This window comes from Cololabis saira, chromosome 7 (genome assembly GCF_033807715.1).
Source record: "Cololabis saira isolate AMF1-May2022 chromosome 7, fColSai1.1, whole genome shotgun sequence".
NCBI classification, from domain to species: domain Eukaryota; kingdom Metazoa; phylum Chordata; class Actinopteri; order Beloniformes; family Belonidae; genus Cololabis; species Cololabis saira.
In genome coordinates this window covers 23,350,355-23,371,222 of record NC_084593.1, presented here as the reverse complement: position 1 = coordinate 23,371,222, position 20,868 = coordinate 23,350,355, and the positions used below count along the sequence as shown (strand labels likewise).

At 39.6% G+C, this 20,868-nt stretch overlaps 1 protein-coding gene across 2 annotated transcripts; it reads right to left on the bottom strand.

Annotated features, from left to right (window-relative positions):
- Nucleotides 1-908: 908 nt before the first annotated feature.
- On the bottom strand, nucleotides 909-20,655 carry atp7a (ATPase copper transporting alpha). Of its 2 annotated transcripts, none has more exons than XM_061725111.1 (23): nucleotides 20,396-20,655; nucleotides 18,656-18,786; nucleotides 16,271-16,775; nucleotides 14,484-15,260; nucleotides 13,192-13,404; nucleotides 12,081-12,244; nucleotides 11,753-11,914; nucleotides 11,504-11,580; nucleotides 11,074-11,296; nucleotides 10,714-10,947; nucleotides 10,534-10,625; nucleotides 10,113-10,240; nucleotides 7,318-7,472; nucleotides 7,094-7,228; nucleotides 6,700-6,894; nucleotides 5,722-5,904; nucleotides 5,395-5,605; nucleotides 5,162-5,308; nucleotides 4,427-4,569; nucleotides 4,115-4,318; nucleotides 3,678-3,795; nucleotides 2,844-2,946; nucleotides 909-2,738 (listed from the first exon to the last, which is right to left on the bottom strand). In XM_061725111.1, the coding sequence occupies exons 2-23, from the start codon at nucleotides 18,773-18,775 to the stop codon at nucleotides 2,465-2,467; spliced, it is 4,563 nt and encodes a 1,520-aa protein (XP_061581095.1). In that variant the 5' UTR covers nucleotides 18,776-18,786; nucleotides 20,396-20,655; the 3' UTR covers nucleotides 909-2,464. The 2 variants fall into 2 exon arrangements, with proteins under 2 accessions (XP_061581095.1, XP_061581096.1); XM_061725112.1 differs by having other exon boundaries at nucleotides 13,192-13,377.
- Between the last annotated feature and the right edge of the window lie 213 nt (nucleotides 20,656-20,868).

Genomic DNA, 20,868 nt, shown 5'->3' with positions numbered 1-20,868 from the left:
TCTCACTTTTCAACGACCATTTTTAAATCAGGGAGTGAAAAATATGGACTTAAAGCCACAATACTTACAAGAACGACTTCAGCAATCCAATACACATTTTGAATCTTTAAATGATTTAAAAGTGTATTTTTAAAAACCAAATGTGTATTAAAATAACGTGCTCCATTTAATGCAAATGTTTAAAATCGAAGTAGATCAAAAAAGCTTGTGAACATTGACTCAGTTGGACTGCATCCTTTCTTATTATAGTGTGTAATTTCTGTACGGTGTTCCGTGTTTAAGATGCTGTGATCTCCTCACGTGTATTGTTGTAGAAGTAACTTTACTTTAGGTTGTCGGTGTTTTTAGAGACGTGTTGGCGTTGGAGCTCTTCCCGAGCTGATCTGGAGTTTAACTTTGTCAAGTTGAATGTAGATCTCCAATTCCAGGTGTTAACGGTGTCCTAGTCTAGAAAAGCACAATGTTGTAACACATGTAAGATGCTGCACACTTTTTAAAAACTTGGTACGCCACAGTCATTTTCAGAGCATCATAGATAGTGAAGGAGGAAGATATATATATCCCATGATCTAACTTAATTTTACAGAGAGCGAATCCCTCTTTTGTTTGAAATTATAATTTCCACACATTCATGGACGTTAATGAACCAAATGAAGTGGTCACTACTGCCAAAGTGATACAAATGGACACAAGAGGAGGGATTCATCTGCTTGTGTTAATTTTAAAAATATTTTCAATACTGTCACAAAATCTGTATCTGATTGTTTTGCAGTACTCTGGGGTGATGTAATGTTAAAACTACTAACTGGACACAATAAAGTTGATAAAATCCTCCAGCGGGTGTTTTGTTGATCATGGGCGGGCGGCTCCACGGCGCCCTCTTCTGGTCAGAGATGGACGAGGCAGACTCGCGTTACAAAAGCGTTTTATTCAAAGGCACACGACGTTCAGAACAGATGGCAAACGTGGTCTGCACACAGATCTGAAACCTTACGGACGTCTTTAGAAAGCATCGCACAATTACAACAGATTCCCATTACCGTGCTCACCGGCACGTGGCAGCACAAAGTGATGGTTCTTTCTATCATCAAACAGTTATGAATGATTCTCACAAATATACTTAGAACAGTATAATAGTTGTTGCAATTTATACAAATTCAACCCTACTAAAGTAATATATCTATCAATTTTACTAGAAAAATTAAAAGTTAAATAGTGTTGATTGCAAAATGACTCTTGATCTTATTTTTTTTCCGATATATATATTGTATATTTTGGTTTTACGTGGAAAGAATTCATCAGTGTTTCTCAGTAACTTGTTTGGAGGATCTGCTGAGATAACTACACTTACTCTGCATGTACTGATGTGTTCTCTACCAAGTGTATTAGCATAGATCCTATGGAGAAAAAAAAAGACAGACTGTATCACTAGAATAAAACTTTAGGAACAGTAACACCATCTTATCTACTGTAACCACAAGGAGGACATGAAAGCATTTGTATTTTAGCCTTTTCATAGTAAGGCCCATCTGCAACAGGCAAATATAGCAAAACCAGCACAAGTAACTTCTGCTTACACATAACTGAGTAATGTTCACAGTCTTTGACTTATCATTGATCAAAAGTGCAGAACCAGACCTTCAGCAGACCTCGGTTGACCTCAGTGTACATTTTCTGCACATTCAGATCAAGATAACCTGTGTAGTGTTATCTCAGGAATGTGTTGGACTTTGCCAAGGTGGCTTTTCAAATGGCACTTAGGAAAAAAACTACATTTACAGCTCACTCGGTTGGGTTTTGCACAGCATTCAGTTTCCAACTTATTACATGGTTTCTTTGATCGACTTCTTATGCTCACCGGTTACATATATTTGTAAACTGAAAATTGGCATTTGGATTCAACAACTTAATTCTTCACAAAGGACGTAATGAAAAAAAAAAAAAGATAAATAATGATAATATAAATAGTCTGGAGTATAATCATACAACAGTGTTTTAAATTTTCCTTTCAAGGAAATCTGTTTAAAATACATGTCTGTAGTATCCACATGTTCAAGGGACATCACAGTTTAAATGTCTTTGGACTGCTGTTGGAGATTGTAAAGGCAAATGACCGCAGTCAGAGAGGGTTATAACTCTACATGGATGTGGACACCTGCTTCAAGCCTCTAAAAATCCTTCATGGCGCTGAACAGAGTGCAAAAAGGTTTGTCAACGGTGCCCTTGAAGGTAGTCACCTCAACTAAGGACAATCTACAGCTGAAGTGCACGTGGTCAGCTGGTTGAGCAAAAGGAAACAGAGGGACATATAAGCTTTCTTCAAGTAAACACTGCTGCCTCAAGGCACCTACAGCAGATGGATGGGCCATAATTCAATGTAACCCTTTTATCTTAGCATGGCCCAGCCTCGAATAAATGTTACTGCCCATCTCATCAGACAAGTCTTTTATTTTGCTCAGTGTGTTCAGCAGAACTCCTCCTCACAAAGGGCCTCACCCACCAGCAGTGAGTGCTTGTCAGGCTCACTGAGCACTAAGCTATTGAGAGAGTGTTTGTCTGAGCGCAGGGAGTTGATGGAGGCGCGGCTGTAGTTGACGATACGATCCAGCAGGCTGAGTTTAGGGGATGGACGGCGCATCTCTCCCATGCCGATGTGAACGCTGACGTCAGATAGGCTGCCTTGCCGCCTGCTACTACCCAGTCTGGCCTCCAGCTGCTCAGCGGTAGGCTTAGTGTAACTACACAAAGAACAGGTGGAGTTAGACATACATTACACTTAAGAGAAAACCGGTGCACATACAGGTAAAAAAAAGGCCTATATGAAACTTTCAATATCTAATTACCATTTGAGTAGAAGAGAGGACACAACCACAGAGACAGAGGACAGGGCCATTGCAGCGGAGCCCATCCACGGCTGTAACACCAGACCAATGGGCATGAACACGCCTGTGAAGAAAACTGGTTCTTAATATTCCTGTTCTCAACATCGTTTAAGCCAGTGGTTCCCAACCTTTTTTCCATGGAGCCCCCCCTCTACTTGTGTCTAAGACCAGCCGGGCCCCCCAACCCGTACGTACCAGCAGCAAAAGAGTAAAGTTATTCGTTACAAACCTTTAATTGAAAAAAATGAACATTAATTATGTTTTTTTGATACATTTCTCTTTGGTTTACCCTGTACATTGTTTTTCTCACCTTCCTTTTGCGTCACCAATGTATAAAATACGCACAAAAAATAATTGCAAGGACATAAAAATATTTCTGAATAATGTCTCTTTTAATATGAGAGCAACATTTTTCCTTTAACAACCTGTCGGAGTAGTAGTATGATTAAATGTTGAATAATGATATAATAATACGTTTTTAGGTTTTTATCCTGATAAATAACTTAGTATTTTAAAATGACCAAAATATATTTTTAAGTGGATTTATACAGACTTGGATTACTGTATTCCATTAGGTGTGTTATTATGATTTTTTATTTATTTAACATGTGTAAATATAATTTTTACAACTGCATATCCTCAAAGCAGACAAAGTTTTGCACCCCCCCCCCAGAGATCTCTGGCACCCCCCCAGGGGGGGCCCGGACCCCAGGTTGGGAGACACTGGTTTAAGCGCCTGAGGGTCAATGGCATGATAAAACAATAAACCTCCAAGATACTTTCTGCAGCACCTACCGGCAGCAATAGGAATCCCAACCAGGTTGTAAATGAGAGCAAAGATGAAGTTGATCCTGATCCGCTTGACCGTCTTTTTCGAGAGGTCAATACTGCCAACTACATCCAGTAAGTCGTTCTGCAGAGAACAAAAAGTAAATGAGAAGGGAAAAATTACAAGCTAAATATGTGGCTATTAACAAACTAAACAGATATTTAAACCTCATTCCAAGCGAGATCCACTGGAAGTGTTAAGCACTTGAGTGACAACAGAGATATGGCTTTATATATTTATGGGTTTTTATGAGGACGCATTCCAGGAAGAATGTCTTACACCCATTTCTGGGTAACGGGCAGGAAAAGACGAGGTATGACGATGTAGATAGAACCTGGGAGCTGATAACCCATGTTTGCTCCTTTCATGTTATCAAGCACATGAATTTCAATCCAATTTTTACCCTTATCAACACCACATCTGCTGCCTCTATGGCCACATCTGTCCCAGTTCCTATGGCGATGCCGACGTCAGCCATGGCCAGAGCAGGTGAGTCGTTGACACCGTCGCCCACCATAGCAACTCTCTTCCCAGCTTGCTGCAGCTGCTCCACTTTGGCCACCTTGTGAGAGGGAAGCACCTCAGCAAACACCTTCCTGATGCCCACCTGGAGGAAGACAACCATCAGAGGGAACACTTAGAAAGACGACAGAGCATCAGTAAATACACTAATGTGATCAGTGTCAATAAGTTCTTCATTAAAAGGAGCTTTTACCTGAGCAGCGATGGCCCGAGCCGTCTTGCTGTTGTCTCCGGTCATCAGCACCACCTCCAGGCCCATGCTGGTCAGGGTGTGGACGGCCAGTTCAGCCTCGGGTTTAACCGTGTCGGCTATGGCTATCATTGCACACAGCATGTCTGCACGTGCACACAAAATAAATAAATACCGTATTTTCTGGACTATAAGCCGCACCCGTTTATAAGCCGCATCCGCTCTATTTAAAAAAAAAAGATATGCAAGCGGCAGATAATTATGTTGTTTGATTAGATATTTACTACATGTACAGAAGGATTTTGAACTGTAAATGATGTACATGTTTGTACCTAAATAGATCCTTTCCTAACAGTGTCTTTTAACACGGCAGCAACTTTGCTGATTAAAACGGGACAGAACCAAGAGAAAATAACCAGTATTTATTTATCCATTTATCTGTTTGAAATCTGCTTGTACTTCTATCTGCTAAAGAAGAAGTAGCGTATTCTTCTTTGCATTTATTTTGTCTTAGTTTTGATTCTAATTCCGGTTAGAGCGCCCCGAGCGGTGGAAGAAAAATCCACAGAATAGCCGCACCTTTGTATAAGCCGCATGGTTCAAAACCTATGAAAAAAGTAGCGGCTTATAGTCTAGAAAATATGGTAGATAAATGACTCAAGAAGTGTTTCTTCAATATCATTTTTTGTAGAGAATAGGTTAAAACGAAGAGAATTCATGTTAATTATTATTACTTACTGTCTACAGCTACTAGAACAGCGGTGCGCCCTCTGCGCTCATGCTCTATCATCGCTTCGTCAACATCTGGTCTGAGCTGCAAGCAGTTCCTCCTCATCCATTCCCTGTTCCCAATCAGGACGACATAGGTGGCTGTTTGAGCCAAGCCTGCACGGAGAAGACGTGAAACATAGAAATGAATGAACCACCACTTTACTGAGGCAATGTGTTGGGGCAGGAATTCCCTCCCATACTTGGCTGTGGGTCCATGATGAGGGGGTGGGGGCTGCTGGGCATCCTGGTGTCACTGATCTGAACAAGCACACTGTTGCGCTGGTTGTTGTCCTCACTGTCGCTGTCTGCTTGCCTCAGCATAGTCTCCGTGTTGCTGACCTGACACCGGACGCCGCAGCCCGATACTGCCTGAAAGTCTATGCATGTGCCAAGAGACTCCGTGCCAAGCTCCTGGACACATGTGGAAAATTAATTTACAATAATGAGAATAGTTGACTGGCACAATACCTAGATTTGTAAGAAAAGCAAAAGGTGTCTGCATAGATTAAACTGATGTAGACACTGACTTGTTTGCAGTATTTGGTGATAGCTGCTCCCAGAGGGTGTTCACTGTTGTTCTCAGCTGTACCAACAATGGCCAGCAGGCGGGAGCGAGGCATCTTATTCCCCTCCACAACAATCTTGAGTTGGACAACCTTAGGGGCACCATATGTGATGGTTCCAGTCTTGTCAAACACCACTGACTGTACCTGCATATATAGAGATTATTGTATGAATGACTGAATGAATGAATGAATGAATGAGTTTTTCAACTGACAACGGTTTTGTTAACCCTTGTGCTGTCTTCGGGTCAAGGAAGGAGGAAGAAAAGAAGGGAGGAAAGAAGGAAGGAAGGAAGAATGAAAAGGAGGAAAGAAGGAAGGGAGAAAATAAGGAAGGGAGGAAAGAAGGAGGAAAGGGAGTAAGGAAGGGAGAAAAGATGGAAGGAAGGAAAGAAGGAAGAAAGGAAGAAAGGAGAAAAGAAGGAAGGAAGGAAGGAAGGAAGGAAGGAAGGAAGGAAGGAAGGAAGGAAGGAAGGAAGGAAGGAAGGAAGGAAGGAAGGAAGGAAGGGAGTAAGGAAGGGAGAAAAGATGGAAGGAAAGAAGGAAGTAAGGAAAGAAGGAAGAAAGGAAGAAAGGAGAAAAGAAGGAAGGAAGTAGGGAAAGGAGTAAGGAAGGAAGGAAGTAGGGAAAGGAGTAAGGAAGGGAGAAAAGATGGAAGGAAGGAAAGAAGGGAGAAAAGATGGAAGGAAGGGAGAAAGAAAGGAAAGAAGGGAGGGAAGAAGGAATGGATAAAAGGAAAGAAGGTAATAAAGGAACGAATGACGGAAGGGAGGTAGGAAGAAAAAGGAGTAAAGGAGGGTAAAAAAGAGGAAAGGAAGAAGGAAGGAGAGAGCATGGCAGGAGGAAAGAAGTATAGAAGAATTGGGTCATTTTGACCCAAACACAGTACAAGGGTTAAATAATTGAGTACACTGAGGTGTCAGAGTATCATCTCAACCACACCTTGTGTGCCATCTCCAGTGGTTCTCCTCCCTTTATCAGAATGCCGTTTTGGGCTCCAACCCCTGTGCCCACCATGACAGCTGTTGGGGTTGCCAACCCAAGAGAACAAGGACAGGCGATGCACAACACTGTTATGGAGGCCTGGAAGGCGAAGCGAATCACTGCCTCAGTCCTCGAAATGCTTTTGTCATAACCCTACATGGAAGAAACAGTTCTGTTAGATCTTATCTCCTACTAATGCTAGTTTAACGGCTGACAAATTGTGGTAAGTAAGAGTAAAAGGAACAATTGAACATGCAGCAACATATTACATTTGTAAATCCGCACTAACAATGACTGAAAGTCAGTCCTGCTTTGCTGAGGAACCTAGCAGAATATAATGAAAAGAACTCACTGGAAAGTACATCTCCACAAGGGAGAAGTCCAAAAACCCAATGATGATCCAGGCAATCAGTGTTATGAGAGATATGGCAACAATGAAGGGCACAAAGTAGCCACTGATCTTATCTGCATACTGCTGGATGGGAGCCTAAAAATATGAAAACAATGAAACTGTTAAGACAATGATGCCCCTCAAAACTGATGGATGCAGTCCAGATCTCAAACGGCACAATTTACCTTTGACGTCTGAGCCTCCTCGACAAGTTTAACAATCTGAGACAGTGTGGTATCCATGCCGACGTGAGTAGCACTGACGAGCAGAGAGCCGTTCTGGTTAATGGAGCCTGCGATCACTGAACTCCCAGGCTTTTTTGTCACAGGCATGGCCTCACCTGGAGTCACAAGACAACAATGTCAGGGAAGAGGAATCTCATCTGGGGTAAATACCAAATATGTAGCTCAAGTGATAAACAAAGACTACACCTGTAGTAGGGCTGGGTGATATGGAGCAAAAGTCATATCTCAATATTTTCTAGCTAAATGGCGATACTCGATATATATCGATATTTTTTCTGTGCCATAATTGGGGTTTCCCCCAAAGCATTATGGCATAGCATCTCTGTTAGCTTCATTTTTTTCTGAGGCAAACCCTTAAGGTCTGCACAATATCAAAATGTATAAAACAAATGAAATAAAAATAAACTGCCTGCATATATAGAATAAAAATGCTTCTTGAATAAAATAAAACAAATATCCCTGCATAACAATCAAATTAAAATACACGGTGCAATTAATACAATGTAGACAGTAACAGGCAGACTTTTCCACTGAGGTTCTCAGTTGTGCAAATAACAAAACATTTGTGCAAATTTCAAATAAAACATTCAAGTCAATTTGTCACAAAATAAGGTATATTTTAAATCATTAAAAAAAAAAGTAAATTTTTTTTAAATTTTTAAATCGATATAAACAATATTGTCTCGTACCATATCGCGTTTGAAAATATATCGATATATATTAAAATCTCGATATATCGCCCAGCCCTAACCTGTAGGCAGCCTAGTCAACCTGATGACCATAGTCGAGCATAGTCGAGTGTTTTTACTAGCTGTGCTAATATAAACACATACTCAGCTCTGCTGCAGAAAGATTGCACAATTGATCTATTAAGTATGTAGTCAAACCAGTTAGTTACTGAATTTAGGCATTTAAATAGGATCTGTTATCACAGGTGTAAAAAAAAAAAAAATCAAGAACCTAGACATGTAGTATCAATTTACAAACATTTAGGATCCAAAATGGGTAATTCTGTAGATATCAGTAACTTCAAGCATGGTACTGTGATATGATCCCACCTTTGTAATAAGATGGTTCATGAAATTTCATCCCTGCTGGATATCCCACAGTCATTTAAAAGTGATGTTATGAGAAAGTGGAGGCGTTTAGTAACAACAGCAACTCAGTCACAACGCCGAAGAACCACGTAAAGTCACATAGCGGGATCAACAACTAATAACACACATCGTCTCAAACAGTCGCTCTATTGCTTCCATAACAGAAGAGTTACAAGCTACCATTAACGTGAGCACAATAACCGTACAGAGGGAGCTTCGTGGTATGAGTTCCCATGGCTGAGTAGCTGCATGCCAGACTCATATCAACAAGTCCAATACAAAGCGTCAGATGAAGCAGTGTAAAGCCCAACAACACTGGATTTTGTTCCGTTTGAGTGATGAATCAAGCCTCTCTGGTTGGTGCCTGCAGAACGTTACCTGCCTGGCTGCAGTGTAGCAACTGTGAAGTTTGGTGGAGGAGGGATACCGGTATGGGGATGTTTTTCAGGGTTTTTTAAAGACATTTTGGACAATACTATGCTTTCAACTTTAAGGCTTCTTATTTCAACATGACTGCACCCCGGTGCTCAAAGCAAAGACTATAAAGACATGTTTGATGTGTTCAGTGTGGAAGAACTTGACTGACCCTCACAGAGCCTTGAATTCAACCCCATCAAGCCCTTTTGGGATGAACTGGAACAGAACAGAAACTAGGCCATCTACTCCAATATCAGCGCCTGACCTCATATATTCTCTGCACTACGTATAGAAACTAATTCCCACAGAAACACCCAAAAATCTTGTATACGGGTCAATGATGTGACGTCTATATTTTCTGAAAAACAGATTTTTTTCAATTAAAAAATTGATTAAATGGATAAAAAAATACCATATATATGACCTACCTGTCCCACATATGGACTCACTTGAATTTTACAAAAAATACTAGTTATTTGGGATTTTGTTGTTGTTTTAAGCATCAAAATGTCATGTGGTGCGACCGTCTGACCATGACTCTTGTTTTGAAAACTTTTTTTGAAATCACTCTAAATGTTTTTAAATCAATCTTCTGCCCTATCTGGCATGATTTCTGAAGTGTGTTGTAGTGTGTAAGATTGCAACACATTTGTATTTATATTTCCATCATAATATACAAACAAAGTTTGACTGATTATGTCCATTTTATGAAATATCATGTGGCGCGACCATTAAAAAAAACAACCATTTTTGTATGAATCTTTTTAATATGAATCATGGTTGCACCACATGACTTTTTTTTTTAAGGCTAGTGCCAATTCATCTTGACAAAAAACGCATTTTTGTGTACACAACATTCTTAATGTTTGAACTACTGCAATAGATATTCTTTTTTTATTATTTTAAAATTGACCTATTGAAAATCCTTATTCATCATTGACCCATACATAGATAGATACACAGACATGCAGACAAGACGGATAATGCAAAATATTAAAGGTAATGACTGTGGTTAATTGTGCCGACATAACTACTGCAGATACTGCATATATAATTTTAAACAAAGAAAAGTGAACACCTCAGACGAATCTTTTAAAGTGTGCACACACTGCTCCCCTCGAATCAACTCACTTAGCTGGAATACTTTTTAATCGTATAACTATCGCCAATACTGTCTTCAAGCCCATCTAGCAGATATATATAGATATTAATGCAACTTGCCTGTGATGAGAGACTCGTCGGCCATCGAATGTCCTTCAATAACCCTCCCATCGACAGGAAACTTCCCTCCAGGAACAACCTTGACCACGTCACCTCTCTGCACCAGCTCAACGTCCACCTGCTCCTCGCTGGAACACACAAGAACATCGAACAGTGAAAGAGCTTTCATTAAATCGGTTTGATTATTTTCTTTGAGCGTAAAGAGAAATATGAAGGATATGGGGGGGAAAAAAGACTGGTTCCAGCTTCACTGTTGCCATGACAGTATAGGAAATAAATATAAAGATGGGAATTTTTAATAAACTCTAGCTGGAAAGGACAAGGTTGTATTGTTCTCAAAATGGATAATACCTAACAAAGTATTTCTAACCTAACCTTGTTATAAAGAAAAAAAACTGTGGGTGCAGAGAAGAAAGAGTACCTGAGGATAGAATTATCACTGCTGAGAATGACCACTGTGGCCTCCGTAGCTTGTAAAGACATCAGTTTGGACAAAGCCTCAGATGTTTTGCTCTGGAAAACAGCAAATAAATACATTTCACTGGATATGCTCAGTTCACTTAAGTTATGAAAAAAAACAATCAATAATCAAGTGCTTTACCTTAGCTATTTGTTCCAACCAACGTCCCAAAGAGATGAAGACGAACAGCATGGGAGGCGTATCGAAGAAGGTGATGGGGTTGACTTTTGCTTTCTCCACCATTGCCACTAACAGGACGATTAGTGAGTAGGTGAAGGCGATTGAAGTGGCCAGAACTATCAGCACATCCATGTTTGCAGACTTGTGTTTCACTGCTTTGTAGGCTTGAATGTAGAAGCAGCGACCTCCTATAAACTAAAAAGGAAAAAACAGAAAAGCTTGGATTCACTTGTTAAAAAACAGTTATTCAGAACTCTCCACTTCTGTTCAAATGAGTTCCGTTTGTCCTGGAAAAACGTGAAGTTAATCCCTGGGATTTACCTGTACAGGCACACAGAAAATGAGGGAGAGGAGGTTCATGATGGAGAGGCCCGGGAGCAGCTGTGTTTCCAGAAACATGGTGGAGTGGTACTGGTTGCGGTCCTCCATAGTAGCGTTGTGGTGATGTGAAGCACTCATCTGGTGGTCCATTACAATCATGTAGATCATCATACCCATCACAGGCACGCAGAAAAACAAGCTCACAAGGAACGATTTCCTCCACCTGGAGGAAGTGGAGACATTCGTGGGTCACAAAAAAGTTTTTTTATGTGGGGAAAAGAAAAATGCACACGAGTCATTAAATATTTGCATACATACATAAATAAACCAATCAAGAGTTCAAGTTAAACAGAAAAGATAATGAAAACTGAAGTGTTGGATTGAAACTGACAAACAAGCTTAAGGGTGCAGAGAGTAAAACATTTCTTACTGTCGTATCTCTTTGCTGTGGTCCAGGTGACTGCCAGTGCGGTCTCTCTTCACTAAAGATGCTTCAAATCCCAGGTTCTACAAACAAACCTTAGATTAACTCTCAGGTCCTTGTGACTGAGAACATGAAGCACGGTAAACATGTTCCCTCATCCAAAACTGTACGAGTCACATTTAGAACAGGCAAGCCGTGAAAGAACACAAAATGAATGCATTAAACAAGAAAGAGGAACAAAGGACAGGAAAATACCTCGATCAGCTTGATGATGTCTCGTGGCCCTATAATTTCAGAGTCGAACTTAACGTGCGCTTTGTTAGTTGCCAAGGCAACAGAAGCATATATAATCCCCTTTTGTTTCATGAGGCTAGACTCAATTTTGTGTACACAAGAGGCACACGTCATTCCTCTGACCTGAAAGAAAAACAAGAGGAGCAATTAAGTAAATTGACAAATATCTAGACATGAAAGAGAAGTAACCGAGTGTGAAATGGATGCTGCATACAGGCTTATACAAAAACCTTTGCTTATGGCTTTTATACTTTGGAAATAGTGTCTCATTAACCTGACGCCGACTCACCACTAGCTCCAGGTTTCCGTCCGAGCCTTCGTAGTCCTCCATGACTGAGGCCGTGAAGCCCAGCTCTTTCACACACTCAACTATCTTCAACGGGTCGATAACTTCAGGGTTATAACGGACCTCTGCCTTACTAGCCATTAGTGCTACTAGAACAGAGTAGATACCTGCAAAACATTTGAGATTTTCTCTTTATAATCCAACAGCAGCAACCATATACAATGAAGAAAATAATCTTCAGTGAAACACAGCTTTATAGGGAAAGTTCGTTTTTTTACAACCTGGACCTTATTTCTGGCATTTTTTATGGTCGTATACTCACCCAGGCAAGTTTGGTGTCATTTGGAGTCCTTCGGAAGATATTAGGAGTTTTGTGCGAGCCGCTTCTCCATATAACGGTAGTGAACGGGGCACAGCGGGACACAGACGATGCAGCGTCTAAATAACACATGATTGCCGCGAAACTCGTTCATTTCTTTTATGAATCACTAGATCTGCTTCATGTCCTGTTGTCTACATCCGGGGCGCTGTGTGTGTAACAAATAAATCAGTTTGTAAACAAGACCTATGAACTCATGACGTCATCTCTGTGCGCGCACTCTGTCCTCCGTTTAGTGAGCTCTTCAGCCGTATACTCTGGCTCAAAACTTTAAGGACGTCCATCATATTCAAAGTCGTCATCCACAACCTCAGAATTTGACAAATATTCAGACATGTTTCAAATCACTAACAGTAAACTAACAGTAGGGAACTCCAGCTGTACACAGAGCAGAGATGATGTCATGAGTTCAGAGGTCTTGTTTACAAACTGATTTCCTGACACAGACAACCCCGGATGTAGACAACAGGTCCTGGAAGCAGATCTAGTGATTCATAAAAGAAATGAACGAGTTTCGCGGCAATCATGTGTTATTTAGATGCTGCATCGTCTGTGTCCCGCGGTGCCCCGTTCACTACCGTTATATGGAGAAGCGGCTCGCAAAAAAAACCCTAATATCTTCCGAAGGACTCCAAATGAACCCAAACTTGCCTGGGTGAGTATACGACCATAAAAAATGCCAGAAATAAGGTCCAGGTTGTAAAAAAACGAACTTTCCCTTTAATATTTACATACCAGGTTCATTCTTGAGGTTTCGCTCAATGTTTGAAACACAGGAAGCACAAGTCATCCCTCCGATCTGGATGTAGCATTTAGAGTGTGTGCCTCCAGTCTGCTCCCGGGGGGTCTCTTTTTGAGGGTCACTGTCCAACCCCTTCCTCTGTGCAGGTGCTGTACTTGGGGATCTTGAAAATACTGGATCTGGCGCAGGCAGTAAAGAATTGGTCTCTGTTTAGGAGAATAATTGATTATTTGCATGTTGCTATGTCATGTCCCACTCACTGTTCAAATACCTCCCATGGATGGGCTGAAGGAACAGAAAACCCTGTAGTAACAACTATTCAAAAAATACAACACCACCATGTAGGAATGGGCGATATTTTACCGTTCCCGATATACCGTCAAAAAAATTCCCCACGGTAAGAATTTGTCATCTCGCGGTAAAAAGGATAAATTCCCGTTGATGACGTTTTTGTGTAACAAACATGGCGGAAGGCGGATCTGAGAGCGAGGAGCTCGTTGTTAAACGAGGTTCCAGCTCTGGAAATGGTTTGGATTTAAAAAGAGAGACGAGGAGCAAACATCCTCTATTATATGCAGAGTCTGCAAAAACAGAAGGAAATGGTTGTTACATTTTGATATAACGTTTGACTATTACGAAAAAAAAATTGCAATAGTATCTAATTTGTGGCATGTTCCAACCACAGGTTAATTTGCACATTTTATTTATATTAGAAGACGTCATCACTGATAGGATTTTATTTTCAGTGAACTTTTATTTATTTGTCCTGTTTCTTTATTTATCATGTTGTATTTTTTTCTACTTTGTGATTTTATAAGCTAAGAGAAGTTGAAGGACCATGATACTTTTGCTGTTTGCACTGTTATCCCACTGTTTAAGCCATACAGTTTGAATAAATGTTGAATCTGTTCTTACATTTCAAACTTGTTTCATTTGAGTCATTACAGTTTTGCAGTACAGGTGTACTAATTTAATTGGTTTTTATTAATTCAATTTAATTGGTGTAGTTTAGTAGCATTTAGTATTCTTTTAGAGCAGTGTTTTGGGGGCTCCAAACACTGAATTGGGTGATAGATTTATAGTTACAAAGGTGGAGTTGAATTGGTATTTTTTTTATCGTCATTTTTATCGTTATCGGGATAAATGCCAGAAATGATCGTGATACATTTTTTAGTCCATACCGCCCATCCCTACCACCAGGAGACAATTGAGCTGTTTAGAGTATCTGCATGTAAACCTAAAATCAGAAATAAAGTACTCTCACTATTTCCATTTATGCTCTTACCAGGTAGAAAAGCATCGAAGCCCATGTCCTCTACGGCCTCCCTCAGCTCTTCTGGTGTGGTCAGGAGAGGATCATACTCAAACACACCTTGGTGTTCAGCCAGAGAGACCTGTGCGGTCACCACCCCTTTCCTTTGGGAGATCATTCCTTCAATGGACTGCACACAGGAATTGCATGTCATGCCTTCAATATGAATAGTCACCCCCGACACCAGAGGCTGTGTGAAACAAGGCTGTGAAGCAGCAGCTTTGGCTTGGGTTGCCCGGGCAGCCTGTGATACTGATGTAGGAAGCACAGGTGATGTGGATACAGGACTGAGAGGATCAGAGCAGTCCCAGGCCTCAGTCTTGAAGTTTCCTGGAGGCAGCGCCTCAATGGCCTGCTGCAGCTGAGTCACTGTGACCTTTAAAGGGTCATAACAGATGGAAGCCTTCTCCTTCTCCAGGGAGACCTCCACAGAGGAAACCCCATGCAGCACTGAGATGTTGTCCTGAATATTGACCACACAGGAATGACAGTGCATGCCTTTGACCCCGAGCATGACAAGTGTAGTATCTATGAAGATTTCCGTCTCCTCTGACGTCTCTGACGGTGAAGAAACTGTCTGTTTTTGAGAATCAACAAAACGTTCAATGTCCTTGGGGGATAATTGCAAGGTGCGGGGCTTGGATTTGACGACTGCTTTAAAGCCAGCCACAGCAATCTGGCTGATGATGGTCTCTACGGGAATGAGGTACGGCAGGTAGACGATTGTAGCTTCCTGAGACTCCAAAACAACTGTGGAGAATACAGAAATGACAGGTAAAAAAAAAGAAATTGTACATATTTCACAAGAATATGACATAGCAGAAAACGGTTCTATTTGCCTTTAAAGCCCAGCAGAAACTGCTTCCAAACTACATTCAGGACCTGTTCCAAATAAAAGAAACCTGCTATGACCTGAGGGGGAAACTCATGTTTGAGATGACGACAGCAAGAACTAATATTAAAAAGAGATGTGAATATATAAAATAATAAAAAATGTGCAGTTCTATCTTCAAGTTTAAGGAAATGTTTAAAGAAAATACTGTAAATAAATATAAAACACTATAATTATAAAATATATTATCAAAAACATTCTAGAATGTGAAACGTCAATTTTATATTTTGTCTTACTTATTTTTGTCTTCTTTATGTATTGTTTGTTTCCACGGAGTAATGCTAATGTCTCATATTTAAGCTGATCATAAGATAAAAAGGGTAGGCACTATAAGCTACTTCAGCCTGCACCTTTTCGGCAAAAGAAATGTTTATTTTACCTTTTCATCTTGTTTTGTAAAAAAGTGTGTACAAGCCGAAATAAAAGATTCATTCATTCATTCATTAATGTGAATAGAAGACAGAAATATTTCTATTAAATCTAGCCATAAATGAATAAATCTGCTTGAGTTTTCTTGTATTTGGACAAAAGCACAGCTCGACGATGGCAAAGTACATACTAGGAATGTGTCTAGAATATAAAAAACACAAAAACTGCGTTCAGAAACTTTCACTTTAGACACAGTGACATTTCTGTGTCATTGCAAACATAATCCTATCTGTTCATAATCCTATACGTGTCACTTCTTCCAATCCCAGTGTAAGGATTTTGTGAGTCATAGTCAAATCCAGTCTGTTAGGGTGGAGCTCCACAGAGCCTGGTCGATATACAGCAACATGGCAGCACTGATGTTTAAGACGTGCAATAAAACAGCTGTGTTATAATATATTTTGTAGCTCTGTACATGTGAACAGGTCAAGTACATCACCTTTGATCTTTTCAATCCCTTTCAGTTTTCCAATCTTCCCTTCGATAGTGGTGGTGCACGAGTGACAGGTCATTCCTTCAATGCATAACTTCAGAAGCGCTACTCCACCTCCTGCTGTCTCCAACGGAGACAAGTTTAGGCTATTTTGCACAGGGTTACTTAGAGTTTGGATCTCCATAGGTGTTACACTGGCCACCACCTCACTCAGCTGCTGTGTGGAAGCCAGAGAAGGAATAAAAGTGACATTGAGACCCATCTGGGGCAGGTTTTCTCGGACATCCAACACCCCATGAGTTTTTGACAGTTTCTCCAGCGCTTCCTGTTGGGATGCAGGTGTCAGGCCTGATGGGGCGATCAGCTGAGTCTCTGTAGACACCGGTGTGGCTACGCTGCCTTCGGGTACACTTGACTCAAAGCCCATATCCTCGATAGCCTCTGACAGAGACTCGGAGCTGTGTTGACTGTGGTCAAAGACGATATATGCACTTTTCTCCTCTAGAGACACCTAGAAAGTAAAAAGCAAAGCTTTAGCATTAAAAATGACAATTTACCAAGTTATTGTAAAAGATTTAAAGAAAGACTCACTGTTTAAATTTGAGCAGAGCCTTTAATTCTCCTACTTATTGGGTAACCAACCCCACCAAATAGAAATGCCACAGGTAGCTTTCCCTTAATGCTGCTCTGTTTGGCTTAAGTTAAGTGCTGGATTTAGCTGGTTGTTTAAACAGGCATGTTTAATACCGCAGCTTCAATGGAATCAGTTCAGAGACTGTTCAAATAATACATATAAAAAATAAATTATTATTATTAATTCAGTTCAAGTTAGGGCTGGGCGATTTTGTAAAAAAATTAAATCCCGATTTTTTTCTCTGAAAACCCGATTTTCGATTTCGATTTTTTTGGTAAAACTACAAAAGACAATGGAAAAAATTGTTTCAAATATTTTATCTTTATTTTTAAAGAAAAATAGCAAACACATTTCCCTATTGGGAATGAAGTGCAATTGAAAGATACTGTAAATCCTCCTTGAGTTTAGTAAAGTGACAACATTTACAATTCTCTTGACCAAACCAAGATGACTAGACGAGCTGTGTCTGTAATGCAGCCAGCTGCAAAAAAGGAACATCGATTTTCCGATTTTTCCTTTTTTTAACATCGATTGTGATTAATAAATCCGATTTAGATTTAAAATCGATTAATCGCACAGCCCTAGTTCAAGTTGTCTCTAGGCACTTTCCAGACACCCAGAGCATCACTCCCGAGCAATTATTAAATAAACAATGGCAGGTAAAAACTCCCCTTTAAGGGGATGCTCCTGCCAAATGCCAAACGGGTAGAGCAGGAAAAGGAAGATAGGAAAGAGAGGATGAAGAACAGAGAGACGAGACACAGATATATTGTCAATAGTACATAAGACAAGATATATTAGAATTAATTATCCATATTATTACAGCTTCACATGACCACATCCAATAACTTAAATTCTATTCCAACAATGCTTTTCCTACTTTTTTTTTTTTTTTACTTTACTTTCAATATGTCTTGTCTCAACACTGAGCCTTCAATACATAAAGCATGTGAAAGGAGCATGTTCTTTCAACATGATGACCCTCAACCCTCTTTATTCAGCCAAAGAAAAAAAGCATGTGACATACAGAAGGGATCACATGACTTTTCCATAAGAGAACAAAATCTGGCTGAAAGAGTTTAGTACTGAGAGTTTGTAGCTGCCTGAAGGATTAACGTTTTCTGAGACTGAGACCCCAAAACAATGAGAAATTCAGCATTCTACTATTAAAAGAAAAAAAAATTAAATAAAAAAAAAAAAAAAATCAATTCCCGTCTTGCAGATCATTTCTACACAGACTGATGGAACAAAAGGCTCAATTTCCTGCGGGTGCAGCATATTCATTGACCCCCTGTCACAGCCCTGCAAAGGGCAGAGCACTATCCGGAACACAGTATTACATTATCTTCTCATTTAACCGCAGCCCAAGGGGTAAACACACAGTAAACAAAACAGCAGACCAGCACTGTTGCAATTAAGCTGTCCCTTATGGCTACATTGAGGTAAGTCAGTTTTAAATCAAACTGTCCAGTCCTGAGGCAGTATGAAAAGCATGATAGGCTGTAACATTAAGGTAATATAATAATGTGTATGGAGTACGTCTCTGCCTTGACTGCATGACTTTGATATAGCATCAAAAAATACACCCAACACAAAACTTTAATGGTAGTCATTTCAGTTCCTGATTACAAAGTGGAAGTAACATCCTAGAAATTACAAGTCATCAATTTAAGAGAACAGCATCTTAAAATATAACTAAAAATGCTGAATGACACCAAACGTAAAACGTTACCCTTGCATGTGAAAGTTGGACTTACTTTTATATGTATCACCCCAGGAAATGACCCAATCCGCTGCTCTATGGACTGGACACAAGAGCCACAAGTCATACCCTCCACCCTGAGGGAAACTGAAACCAGACTGGTTTTCTGCGTCATGGTTGCTTTGCCTAAAAACACAAAAGGACAATATTTACTCAGGTTTAAAATAACAACATAGATGGAGCAGAGAGCAACATTCAAGTTTATTAAAGAAGGGAGGAAGAAGCTCTTCAATTTGAAATAAAAAAGCAAGCTATTAAAACATACTGTGAGCGTCATACTTGGTCTAAATCAATCAATCAAATTTTATTTATATAGCACCTTTCATCCAGGTACATGAAATACAAGGTGCTTTGACATTTTGATTGAAAAATAAGCATAATAAACAAATAAATAAAAACTGGGAGACCAAAAAATAAAAACTGGGAGACCAATGCACCCTGACATACAATATAAAATATATAAAATGTATAAAAAGATAAAAGTTCAAGGATTAAGGCTAAAAAATAATCAGTCCACAACAATAAAAAAAATAATAAAAACATTATAGGTGATAGATAAATAAATAAAACCTTTAAAATACCTTTAAAAAATGTTAAACAGAGAGAAAGAGAGAAAAGAGAAAAGAGAGAGAACCCCCCTCCCCAGATCATCAGATATAATCCACTTACTGTGATCAGTAAAGATGTTTTATTAATAAAACATGCTTTGTATGGGAATCGATAACTTCTCAGGCTTATTGTTACAACACAATAAGAAAACTATTAGAAATTGGACACCTCAGCTCTTTTATAAAGGATTCATTTAAGGCTACCAACATTTCTACTCTAAATTGTATTCAAAATAATCACATAATAGACCCATAAAGACGTAAAATAAGAAATCTGAGCTTTAACTGCATCAATGTATCAAGTTTAAACATATTTACTTGACAAGAAAAGAAAACTGGTCATGCATTTGCTCACATGTAACATAAAGACATTTTTTCCCCCATAAGGAGTCATTTCCACCATCACAATTAAAGTCGAAGCATTATTTCAACTGTATACATAAACTTCATATAAGGAATGTCACTGCATGTAATAAAAAAATGCAGGTAAAATTATGTTCTTAAAGAAAACCATAGCCGGGTGTCAACTCAATCATGATTTCAACAAGTCTATCTTTGATTTTCATCTGCACTTTGCACAACAACGTTGGGCCATTTACAGTAAGTTTTGCAGTATCAGTCACAGGAGTCCTTTAAATTGTAATTGCATCCATATAAAACATCAACCCGATGACTCTATGGACAAAATATTTTACGAGACTGACATGACAGCAAATCAAAGAATCCTGTACGTCAGGAAAAAATTGATGAACAAAGTTCAAGAAAAGTATTTATTGATAAAACTGAAAAGGCCAGATAACATTTTTGTTATTGTTCTTGTCAAGTCTGATCAGAATCTTCAAAGAAATGAAAAGACCGTGCTGATGTTATTTTAGATGACTGGTTAAGTCAGTAAACTGGGCTATCAGGTTCATTTTTACTTGAGGTAACAAAGATCTGCCTTGATTATCTTTAAAAGAAAGTTAAAGTAGAGTAACTTCTAACATCTACTTATATAACAAAAAAAACCTGAATTGATGTAAAGCTTTAAATGTGACTTAGTTTGTAAAGTTTATAAGCAAATCATGCAAACCTATAAGAAACAGTGTTGTGAAACACAACATAAAAAGAAAAATAAACTTGATTACCTTGAATAATAAGTTGTTAAAAGCTTGTTAGCTGCAACGCTGTCCGGAGTGTGTGAGGCTAAACTAAGCTAGCGGGCTAGCCGGCATCATTTCCTCAGCCTACGTTACAGTCAAGGCTGTAGTTCCGCTGCCACATGCTGCCCAATGTGTAGACAGACTGATAATTCAGAAATAATAGTATTCATCCAGTGCTTTCACCAAAACTCTGCTGGTCTTGTTTCTTTTTCTGAAGCCGACGTGACTGACAACCGCACTGAGCCGCGTCATCGCGGGGGGCGGGGCTTAGAGACACAGCTGTGGGTAAATTCACCCCTGAAACTAGCATTAAGGTTCGTGGAATGAAGTAACATTAACAGCAGTTATCTTAAAGCAGCACAACGGAACTTTCAGCTTTGTTGAGTTTGGCGCCTCCTTTGGACAAAAATCGGTAGTGCTTTACCAGAAAGAACACTCCATTTCCCATGAGCACCAGC

What these genes read in the sequence shown, in the direction of transcription:
- atp7a (XM_061725111.1), bottom strand. Translation starts at nt 18,775, where the DNA reads ATGACGCAGAAAACCAGTCTGGTTTCAGTTTCCCTCAGGGTGGAGGGT. An exon ending in CTGGGGTGATACATATAAAA is followed by an intron (nt 16,776 to 18,655) that starts GTAAGTCCAACT and finishes TTTACTTTCTAG; the next exon opens with GTGTCTCTAGAGGAGAAAAG. An exon ending in CAGATGTGGTGTTGATAAGG is followed by an intron (nt 3,796 to 4,114) that starts GTAAAAATTGGA and finishes TGTTCTCTGCAG; the next exon opens with AACGACTTACTGGATGTAGT.